General features: G+C 43.0%; 1 protein-coding gene across 2 annotated transcripts in view; it reads left to right on the top strand.

The window, feature by feature from the left end:
• CFAP61 (cilia and flagella associated protein 61) overlaps positions 1-6,111 on the top strand; it is a 381,775-nt gene extending 375,664 nt beyond the window's left edge. For both annotated transcript variants that reach the window (XM_066236726.1, XM_066236727.1), the window contains exon 28: positions 5,704-6,111. In XM_066236726.1, coding sequence (XP_066092823.1) covers positions 5,704-5,904 — 201 coding nt within the window. In that variant the 3' untranslated portion in view covers positions 5,905-6,111. The remainder of the gene's footprint in view (positions 1-5,703) is intronic.
• Positions 6,112-12,321: the final 6,210 nt, after the last annotated feature.

Here is a 12,321-nt window from a genome sequence, read left to right as displayed (position 1 = left end):
ATTAACTATGATATCCTAGAGCTTAGCATATCAATTTTCCTCTTTCTCCACAGATGAGGAAAGGAATAAAAGACAATTATCTACGACTGTTGTAAGTCACCTCAAATTTATATGTCCTTTATTTTTAAAAAGAGAATCATTATAAGACAACTCCATCCTTCTGTGACATGAAGACAGGAAGTGCCTGGCACTGCAGCCCACTGTGGCTGAGCCAAAGAGTCACCAGCCAAAGTGACACGTGTGGAGTGAGAATTGGCCTTCAAAATCTTTTAAGAAATATGTAACCCATTATAAACATATATACCTAACATCAGAACCCCAAAATATATGACGCAAAAGATATATGAAGCAAAGAAGTTGTTCTAAAATAATAGCTAAAAAGTTCAATATCTCAGTTTTGATAATGAATAGAATAACCAGAATATCAATAAGGAAACAGAGGACTTGAACAGCACTATGAATGCACTAGACCTGACACATACCTACAGAACGCTCCACCCAACAATAGCAGGCTGCGCTTTCTTCTCAGGTGTGTATGGATCATCCACCAGTATAGGCTGTATGTTAAGCCATAAAATGATTGTCAATAAATGTTAAATATTTAAATCATAAAAAGTATATTCTCTAACCACAATAAAATAAAACAAAAATCAAAAGCAAAAATTCACAAATTTGTGAGAATTAAACAACAGATTCTTAAGCAACTTCCTTGATTTCAAAGAAGGAATCTGATGGGATATTAGGAGCACTTAGATACAAATGCAAATGAAAGCACAACACATCAAAATATATGGGGTGCAGGTTTTAGAAGAAAATTCATAGCTGTAAGTGCCTACATTTGCAAAAAAGAAATGGCCCTGGCTGGGTAGCTCAGTTGGGTAGAGTGTTGTCCTGAAACACCAAGGTTGTGGGTTTGATCCTCTGCCAGGGCACATATGGGAAGCAACCAATGAATGCACAAGTAAGTAGAACAAGAAAATGAATGCTTCTCTCTTTCTCTCTCTCTCTTTCTCTCTCTCCCTTCTCTCTGTCTCTCTAGAATCAATCAATAAAAAAATTATAAAGGAAAATATCTCAAATCAATAACCTAATTTTATATCTTAAGGAATTAAAAAAGGAAAGCCAAACAAAACTCAATGCTAGCAGAGGAAAAAAACAAAAAAAATCTCCGTGGAGATAAACATAGAAAAATGACAGAGAAAATTGATGAAAACAAAAGTTGGTTCTTTGAAAAAAATCAACAAAATTGACAAACCTTGCACCAGACTAATTAAGAAAAAAGACAAATTACTAAAACAAGAAATGAAAGTGGGGATATTGCTACTGACCTTACAGAAGTAAAAAAGGATTATAAGAGACTACTATGAACAACTATATGCCAACCACTTAGATAACCTAGATGAAATGGACAAATTCCTAAAAACACACAAACTACACAAACTGACTCAAGAAGAAAGAAAATTTCAACATACCTGTAACAAGTGAAGGTATTGAATTAGTAATCAAAAACCTCCCATCAAATAAAAGCCGAGGACCAGATGACTTCACTGGTGAATTCTACCAAACATTTAAAGAAGAATTAACACCAGTTCTTCTCAAACTTTTCCTTAAAAAGACAGAAGAGAAAGGAGCACTTCCCAGCCCATTCTGTGTGGTAAGTGTTATCCTGATACCAAAGCCAGACAAAGACATCAAAAGAAAAGAAAACTACAGGACAATATTCCCTATGGATTTAGATGCTAAAATCTTCAACTGAATACTAGCAAACTAAATCCAGCAACATATTAAAAGGATTATACACCATACCCAAGTGAGATTTACCCCAAGAATGTAAGAGTGGTTTAACATATAATGAAAGAGGGAGATGCTACCATCTCAGTTGATACAGAAAAAGCATTTGACCGAATCAAACATGCTTTCTTGGTACAAACACTAAAAATTAAAGGGAACATCCCCAACCTAACAAACCCACAGATAACATTGCATTCAATGGTCAAAGAGTGAAAGCTTTACCTCTGCAATCTGAAACAAGATAAGGATACCTGCTTTCACCACAATCAACATTGTACTAGAAGTTCTAGCCAGAGCATTAGGCAGGGAAAAGGGGTGGGCTGGGGGAAGGTCTCCATATTGGAAAGGAAGAAGTAAAACTACCTCTGTTCTCCAATGACATGGCATTATGTATAAAAAATCCTATAGAAGGCACAAAGGCACAAAATAACATTAGAGTTAATAAATTAATTCCACAAATTACAGAATACAAGATCATGCAATAATCAGTTGTCTATATTAACAATAAATAATCCAAAAATGAAATTGAGAAATCAATTCCATTTACAATAATATCAAAAATAATAAAATATACTGCTCAGAAAAATTAGAGGATATCTCAAAATGAATATGAAGCAATAAAATATCCTGTAATTTTTGTGAGCCTAGAGGCTCACAAAATACTTGGAGACCCTGGCTGGGTAGCTCAGTTGGTTAGAGCATTGTCCCAACATGCTGAGATTGAGGGCTCAGTTCCCGGTCAGGGCATGTACAAGAGTCAACCAGTGACAGCATGAATGAGTGGAACAACAAATTGATGTTTCTCTCTCTCTATCTCTGTCTCTCTCCTTCCTCTCTATCTCTAAAAATCAATTTAAAATAATTTAGGCCCTGGCCAGTTGGCTCAGTGGTAGAGCGCCAGCATGGCATGGGGAAGTCCCAGGTTCAATTTCCGGTCAGAGCACACAGGAGAAGCAACCATCTGCTTCTCCAACCCTCCTCTTCTCCACTAGGCCACTACTGTTACGCCTCTTCTCTCTTCTCTCTCTTTCTTTTTTCCCCTCCCACAGTCATGACTCAATTGGTTCAAGCGCATTGGCCCTAGAAGCTGAGAATGGCTCTATGGAGCCTCTGCCCCAGGTGCTAAAAATAGCTCGGTTGTGAATATGGCCCCAGATGAGGCTTCCAGCTGGATCCCTGTTGGGGCACATGTGGGAGTCTATCTCCCCTTCTCTCACTTGAAAAAGAGGAAATAAAAGTATTTTAAAATAATAAAATACTTGGGAATGAATTCAGACAAGGAGGTACAAGGCTTGCACACTGAAAGCTACAAAACATTTCTAGAAGAAACTAAAGAACACCTAAACAAATGGAAAGATATCTGTGTTCGTGGTTTTGAAGACTTACATTGTTACGATGGCAATACTATCCAAAACAATTTATGGTTTCAGTGCAATATTATCAAAATCCCTATGGTATTTTTTGTAGAAGGAAAAGTCAAACCTAAAGTGCATATGAAAATGCAAAGGACCTGGTGGGCATGCCGGGTGGATCCCGGTCGGGCACATGCGGGAGTCTGTCTGACTGCCTCCCCGTTTCCAACTTCAGAAAAATACAAAAAAAAAAAAGAAAAGAAAATGCAAAGGACTCCAAGTAGCCAAAACAATTTTGGGTATTAAAAAAAAAGTCAAAGGATACACTCTATAAAATTTCAAAACTTACTACAAATCGACAGTAACCAAGACAGTATGGTACTTAAATAAAGATAGATCAATGAAACAAAATTGAGAGTCCAGAGATAAACTCATTTACATTAACAGAAGTTAACATCATTTATCATTAGGAAAATATACCCACTAGGCTGGCTTTAGTAAAAAAAAAAAAAAAAAGGTATTATCAAGAATGTAGAAAAATTGGAACCCTCTTACACATTGCTGATGGGAAATTGTGCAGCTAATGTGGAAAATGGTTTGATGATTCCTCAAAAAGTTACAAAATTACTATATGACCTAGTCATTGCACTCTTGGGTATGTACATCCAAAGGATTTAAAAATAAGCATCCAAATGAAGGCTTGTACATGAATGTTCATTAGCAGCACTATTCAGAATAAATCACTCAAATGTCCATCAACAAATCAATGGATAAACAATATAATATTATTACATCATATAAAGAAGTGAAGTATGGATACATTCTAACAAAGTGGATGAAAAACAAAACATTCTGTTAAATAAAAGACCCAGACACAAAGCATCATGTCTTTTATGTGACATTATAAAGTGGGTTGGTCATAGATGAGCACTTTGAGAGGAGAGATGGTCAGATGGAGAGGGGTATGGTCACACTGAGAAAGGTCACACTATAAGCAAATGCACAAAAAGCTGTATATAATCTAGAGAACAGTGTTTGTCTTAGGCAAACTTAAAGTTCCATTTTGTGACTTTACACTATTTACCCCAATATCAGAGCAGAATTATATCATGAGTCCAAAATATTCAATAATTATTGTGGGGGGAAATTGTAAATGTATTGCTTTTATTTGATACAATGCTTCTGAAAAATTAAGGGAGAAGGGGCCATCTTCATGTTATTTTAGATTATATATGCTTGGGGACATGCTGGTGGCCATCAAATGATTTAGCACCTCTAATATTTAGTTCTGCATATCAGTTGCCTTTTTCTCTCTCACCGTCTTTGTCGAGCTGATTTGAAGTCCTGGGCCTCGGTGCCTGTTTTTCTAAGCCCTGTGTGCATAATTTCTGACACCTAGTAGTGTCTCACATGAATAATCAAGTGAGAATTTCCCTGTGCCTCCCTATAGTTTGAATATATTTTTCTATCTAAAAGTTCTTACTATTAATAAATTAATGATCCAGTAGAGCTCTACAAGTTATGCAAATTTTTTTTTCTGTTCAAAATAAAAAGAATCATTGGAAATTAAATAAATAGATCATCCATCCAAGTCCACGTGTCTCTTTCTTCAGGGCAATTTTCAGTTATCACGGTGTTCAGAAAGCACACAGCGCCAACGTCGGTGCAGTGCTTTTTATAACAACCCTCCTAGAGATAAACACATAGGCAGATGAAGCAAATATAGTCCAATGTTAGTGGTAGGGTCCAGGTGATGTGTGCGCGGGTGCTAACTGTACAAGTCGGCCAACTTGCTTTGTGTCTGAATAATTTTAGAATAACACGTCCCCACTGTATTAACTGCACAGCACATGATTCTCAGCTTCACATGACTTTATTCTCCCTGAGTCCAGTCTTAGAGATATCAATGAAATTTGACTTTACTAAACTTATATTCTAAGGCTTTAAAAGTCTATTTCTTGGGGATTCTAACCAAGGAATGTAAACCATCTAGGATTTTTCATGTCAAAATGTTTAATCACTTATTTTCTTATTTTTAAAACAAGCATGATGACAGATCACTTCTATCTGAAAATTAAGAGCTTAAAATGACTACACTTGGTGAACCCTGAGGATGTAATGCTAAGTAAGCTAATCACAAAACACAGATGCTATATGACTCCACTCATACGAGGTACCTAGAGGACTCAAATTCACAGAGTCAGAAAGTAGAATGGTGGTTGTGGGGAAGCAGGAGGAGGAGGAATGGGAGCTAGAGTTCAATGGGAACAGAGTTCCCATTTGGGAGGATGAAACAGTTTGGCACATGGATGGTGGTGATGGCCGCACAACAACATGAATGTCCTTAAAGCCACTGAAACGCACACTTAAAAATGGGCAAAGTGGTAAAATTTTGTCATGTATAATTGCCAGAGTTGAAAATACTTTTTAAAAGGTAAGGAGAAAAATGGCCACCCTTGGGGAACTGAGCACGGTGTTTTTCCTTTTAGTGAAACTGACATCTTATTGTGGGGCCAAGTGCAAGTAATTTCTGTATCTGGTCTCTTGCTGTGTTTTTCAGGAGGAAGGGCTTCCTTCCATAGAGCAGTTGGCCCATCAGATAGAAGATGAGGAAATTAACCTGCAGGAGAAGCCCAAAAAATACCTCCAAAGAGTTTTCGAGGAAAGCATCTACAAGACTCTGGTGGAGAAGAGCATCCTTGACTACCTGCACTATAATCAATACCACCTGCCCATGTACGCGTGGCCAGGCATCATTTAGTTGTGGCCACGGTCTCCACTTTATTGTTTTCACACATGTCGTTCCCGGAAGCGCTCTGTATCCCTGGGAAACCTCTCTGAAGCCTGGCTTCACAGGCAAGCAACCATTGTCTCCCGGTTTTCTCGTTTCTTTTCCACAACCACTTATACATGTCGTTTTCTATCACCCCAGTAGGTGGCGCACGGCCGTGCGTCTCCATTCTGTGCCAGGGAGACGCTTTACTAATTAATACTAGACATGTTCCTGCGCAGAATAATCCAGTTGCGCAATAAAATAAAATCGAACAGTGTAAAACTTGTGGTTTTTTTTAACTGGGGTGTGCCTGTTTCATTTTCTGAAATGTTCTGACACTAATTTTGTTACACAGTAGTAATCCTGAGAGATAAAAAAAAAAAAATTGTGTGCCCACATGAAAAAATTAGTAAAACCGATGATGAGAAGTTAATCCTATAATTAAACATCAGAGGGACTGAGGTGTAGGAAAGTTGCAGTAAACTTTTGAAATGAGGAGGTTGCAATTGCAATCCTTGCAGTGAAAAACTAAAATATAACATAAGAGCTCATACTCTGATTTAATTTTTCATATTTTTAATTTTTTTTTAAATTTCATGCACGGGTTTTAGACTAGAAAACAGTAGTGAGAAATTACTCTAGTTGATTTCTTTTTGACGGTTAGCCCTGATGCTTTGCATTGGAGGCCTGGTACCTGTCACCTATAATATGACCTCCTTTTTATAAATAAAGCAAATTTAAGTGCCTACTAAAAATCATGTAGATTTAGATACAACACATAAGGTTGTTTTCATTTATCTGGATCTCTTTTAGTTGATAGTGTGACACTGTTTGTGACAGAATGTTGACCAGTAGGGCTTAAAATTGGTTTTCATAGACATAATTTCAGTTTTTATTGGGGGGGGGGTGCATTCATGTTAATGTTTAGCAAAAGTTGGCACAATTACCAGGATAACACAGCCATTAGGAGGGAAAGTCATTGGTAGCATTACAGAATTCTACATCCATTGTCATCAAACCAATACTCCTCAAAAATAAAATATGTGTAGTACCCTAGACTCTGATTTTTCTTAGGCAGCCAAAAGTAAGCAATAAACTTCACTAATTCCTTCACAGGTATGTTTTACACAAATGCATGGGTCATTTCAGGTGAGGGCCCAGCTTTGGCCATATTGTACAAACTATATAACTTGAATGGAGAATAATCACTACTGGTTTACTCCTCAAACTGTAAACCCAACACTCACAGACCCGTATTTGGGGGCCTGCGAATGAGTCAGCTTAAGAAACTATCTTCCCTCTTCTCCCTTCTGCTGAGAGGCCCTGGGTCAAATCCATCGGCAAATGGAGTGTCTGTGAGCAGCCTGGACTCTTGGTACAGCTTAACAGAACCACCTCAGAGAATCAACAATTATCATTTCTGTAACCAAGTATTACCTTTAAAAAGCTTCTAGTCACATTAAATGACAATGACAATTTTAATACTGAATCATACATAAATTTAATGTTTTATCTTGCTGCTTTTCAAAAACCAGTTTTGGACCTCCACAAGTACCATGGAAATTTTGAAAATATCTCAATTATATTTTTGTGTGTAAAGTGTATCACATGAGGTAACCATTGTCCCATAGTGAGAAAGTGAGTAATTTCACAAATCTAGGCACAAATTTTAGCAGATATGTGAAGACAAGCATTTTATCACCGAAGAACTAACTCTTCTAAGAATAAGAGAAGTATCTAAGAGTGGTTGATCATAGGTTGAAATTGGACGCTTTAAGGGCTTCAAGAGAATGAAAATATTTACTCCTACTGATGATGAAGACTTGCAAAAAAGGGGAGGCTTCAAAGAGCCCAATATTTGGACTTCCTTTGGCATGCACAGACACAGATTCTGGGGAGACAGATTGCATCTCTGAAGTCCCTACGTTTCAGTATTTGTGATAACTTGGGCTTTAAGCCTGATTTTGGAATTCTATAGTCGTGAACAAAGAATACCGAAAATACCAAAGTTAATTTCCTCAAGTTTTCCCCAAATTGCAAGCAACAACTACCTCCCCCCCCCCATGCCTCTAATACTTTCCTGGCACATGCTGATTTGCAATAGAGTGTAGCCACTTCCTGTCCCAAAATGGCTCCTGATATTACACCCAAATATCACGGGAAGGCGAAAGAAAAATAAAAGATAAGGTGAGAGAGGAAAGGGAACACTGCATGGAGAATAAAATGTAAAGCCAGCCAATCAATATTTACCCGTAGAAGAGTGTGTGTGTGTGTGAGAGAGAGAGAGAGAGAGAGAGAGAGAGAGAGAGAGAGAGAACACAAGTGCACCGGGGTGAGCGTGGGCCTCGAGAGTCGCCGTGTGCGAGGAGCTGTTGATTGTTTTCTGGTTGAGAGAAGAGGTGATGATAAGGCTGGGATAAAGTGAGCCGGGAACGGGCAGGAGCTGGCAGCTGTATGCTAATGCTCACAGAAACCAAGCCTCCTCGTCCCCTATTAAAGCAGGCGGCCAGGAGGCCACACATCACTGAACAAATAGGCTCTCTCTAGACAAATAAAATAACACACATTGGCCTGCGGGGAGGAGGGAGAGTTGGGGGAGGAACAGAGTGGGGGGGGGGGCAGTGAAGGACGGAGAAGGAAGAAGGGAAGAGTGGGAGCGAGGAGAGGGATGAAGGGAGAGAGGTGAGGTTGAGAGAGGGAGGAGAGGAGAAGCGACAGAATGGGGAAGGAGAGACAGGAACGGACCGAGAGAAGGAGGGAGAAGGGCCTTCGGAGAGGGAGACTCAGAGATGGGAGATGCTGCAGGGAGGAGGAGGAGACGGGAGAAGTGGAAGAGTGGGAAGAGAGAACTTGTAAATTGTGGGCTGACAGCGCGCAGGAAAGGGGAGAAAGAGAAGGAGAGGCCAGTACAGAGGAAAGGAGACACGGAGAAGCAGAGCACCGGAAAGAAGAAGAGAGGAGGCGAAAGAAGAGAAGAGGGGAGGAGAGGAGAGGAAAGGAGGACAGAGATGAGAGAAAAAGAAGGAGAAAGGCAGGACAAATGGAGATATTTAAAGCGGGATTAGAACACATACACCCAAAACCAAGAGCAGAAACAAGAAAAGCGAGACCCAGGCCAAGACGAAAAGTGCGCGCTCCTGGCCCCCGGGAGCCTGGCTACCTCCGTGTCCTCTCCTGGGCGGGAGAGGAGAGGGGAGGACCGGAGTCGCAGTGGCCTTTCTGGTTAGTTTCTGATGAGTTTTGTCTGGCCTTTGCCTTTTTTTGATACAGAGGCGCGCGGAAAATGGGGACGTCACCTTACAGGTGGAAGCAGTCCCCTTGTGCGCCCACGTTCAACGACACACTTCTCTAGTTGTGACTTTTTCACATTTTCTAGCCTCCCCTTTGCCAACCTTTGCCGACACCAACCTTCCAGTCGCCGGGTCCGGGGGCCTTCCTGACTACCCCCCCCCCCCCACCGCCCCAACCAGACCTGGGCGGCCCCACCCGCGGCGAAAACAAACAATCCCGAGGGCACTTCAACGAGCGCTCAGTAGCCCCGACGGCACACTCCGAGGATAAAAGAGGCTGCAGCCACCCCTTCCACCCCGAGTCGAATAATGCGCGCGCAGCAGATTGCCGGGGGCACTTGAAACTCGAGGGGAGGGACATACTTGAACGCCGCTGCTCCCGCGCCCGGCGGACCGCGCGGCCTCGCGGGTCTCCCTTGTTCGCTTTCTTTCATGCACTCTCCTTTTGTGTGGAATTATTTAAACGGGAGATCCGTGGCAGCTTTATGCTAATATACCGAACAAAGGCGACGGCCCGCGGGCGGGGGCGGAAGGTGCTGGGAGGCCAGAGTGGCGCGGGGCAGCGGGCGGCGGGTTGCGCGTGTCTCTCGCGTGCCCTTGGGACTCACAAAAAAACTCATCCTGGGCTCAGGTCGGCGCGCAGCGCCCTCCGGGGACCTGATGGCGGGTGCTAAGGAGGCAACGCTCGGCTCAGTCTGGGGTCGTGGCTCGTGGTCAAGGAGGGATTGGGATGTGTGTGTCGGGGTGAGGGGTAGGGAACCTGACACCTCCTCGCCCCTCCCAGGAGTCTCCAAGCGCGCCACGCGCCGCGGGGGCCTGTGGACTCTCTCGTCTTTGCCTCTCAGAGCTCAGGTGCTGCCTGGACTCGTGGACACCTCAAGGGGCAATTCCTGGGCCTAAATTCCCCGTTCTAGCACTCATTTCCAAGCTTTGAGCTTTCTATAAACTCCCTGGAGATAGGATCTTAAATTGGGAGGTCGCAGTGAACTCCCGAGTGCTCCCCGACAGCAGCCTGGGACACCAAGGCAGGAAAATTTAGGGCGCCTGCGGCCTCCAGCTCTGCAGCGGTCCGAGAAAGAAGCCACAGCATGGACATGGAGCGACAGTGGCTGCCGTGTTTTCCCAAAAGCGCTGGCCAGGACCCCACAGGACAGGGAGGAGTCACCTAGAACACGGGGCGTACACTCCTCGGGCCCTTCCTAGGAACCTTAAACGCTTGGCTTCCGCAAGGCTCCCCTGCAGCGAGGATGGGGGTTACAAATCAGCGCTCAGTGTCTTCCTGGCTCCGCTCCTCTCCGCGGGTACTCCGAATGCAGCGCGCAAAGGCCGGCCGCCGGGGCGCAGCGTGGTGAGACTGCGCTCTTCCTTTAGGGAGACCAGTATCTCGACTCCATGCAAGCTCGCAGATTCTGAGAAATAAAATCACGCAGAAAACAACTGAAACCAACGACCCGGTGCGAGAGTACACGTCCCCATGGGTGCGTGCACACAGCCTGATTCTCTCCCAGCTCTGGGTTCTGAAATTAGTTTCTAGTTCTTGGAGCTTTCATGTGCCCATTTATTTTTACCGTACCCGTCTGAAAGCTTATTTCTTTTTTCTCTAGCGGGCCTAAAAACCACACATTAAAAAAAAAAAAAAAAAGACGGATCCATTGAATTTCAGTGTCTCAATATGTTCAATATATTCTCTTGGCTTAATTCAGAGCCCTATTTGAATTTGCTGCAGTGGTGAAGGAGTTTAGTTTTGTTTTGCCGCCTCCCTCCGCCGCCCCTCCCTCTTTACAATTACCGGTGTCGTTATTTTTAGAGGATTCGCGAAATGACTGACTCTCCCTGTCGTCTGTTGAATGAAAGGAGTGTTACACACCGAGACCAACCACCCCGCAGTCAGTTAGGGATCGCCGACCGAGCCCCCGCCCTGTTCTTCCACAATCCAGATGGGATTCGTGATTAGAAAATAAAATTGGCCAGAGCTGTCCCGGAATCCCTTTCCCACTTCTGCTCATCAGCGGTATTAATCAGCTCTCAAAAGAGCAGGAAAATAACATCAGTTACAGGACTTTTAGACGGAAACACATTTATACATTTTAGATAAACTTATTTTAGGATTTCTGACTTTTTCCAGCTCTAGCATTCATCTCGTTTAACATTTTAAAGGAGGGCGAGAACTTTCAAAAATATATAATCCATTATATGTCTTCTTCTCCTTCAGTCTGTGAGTTAAAAAAAAAATATATATATATATATAACAAAACCATCAAATATCTTTTCCCTTGATGAACCCTAACAACTGTCCCATTACAACTTATTACTCATGCGAACTCTATTTTAAAATTCTGCTTAATTTCCACGCCAGGGTATTTTCAGAGGGAAAATCCGAAAATAATTAAATACCTTCAGTGGAATGAAACATAAGCAGAACTCAGCAAAAATCTATCTGGGTGCACAGGGCTTTGCAGCAAAATGTTCGCTTCCTTTTCTCTTTCAAAAAGTGATATTTAACTCACAATATAACATTTTATTTTTTGTAGCTTTGCTACTGGTTCCCTAAGTGACAGGCGATCAGGGTCACTAAGCGCTCATGGGGTTCCACTGCGTCCCCGGAGGAGCTGCCTTTTGTGCTTCCTCTGGGCTGGGCTGCGAACCGGATGGAAGCAAAGCCGAGTCTGGGTCCAAACGATCTTCGCTGCTGTCTTTTTCTGGAGGCCCCGGGGCGGGGAGGGGGCTTGTCCTCTCCGAGGCCGCAGCCTGCCTCAGAGAACAGATTGCCCCCCCTCCCCCTCAGCCGGCAGCACGCGTCGCTTTTGCGTCCAGATTGGCCGCGACCCGCGCTCAATAGCTGGAGGTTAATTTCCTTCACAAAGGTGAAGGGGGCACGGCTCCGGGGGGGGGGGGGGGGGGAGGCTGCGCCGAGACAGGCAGCCCCTTTATTCTGCAGAGCCTTGATTGGAGCCCTTGATTTAGCATCTGATGTCAACCCGCAGACAAAATGCCCGCTCGGAATGAAAACGCAGGAGGCCGCGCAAAGAGAGCGGAAACCAACTTCACTGGGGCGCACGCGTCTGACCTCGCGTTTCAATCTCTGGCCAGTTCCACCCGTATCAACCCAGCTCTG

This window comes from Saccopteryx bilineata, chromosome 6 (genome assembly GCF_036850765.1).
Source record: "Saccopteryx bilineata isolate mSacBil1 chromosome 6, mSacBil1_pri_phased_curated, whole genome shotgun sequence".
NCBI lineage: Eukaryota > Metazoa > Chordata > Mammalia > Chiroptera > Emballonuridae > Saccopteryx > Saccopteryx bilineata.
This window is presented reverse-complemented; position numbering and strand designations above follow the sequence as displayed.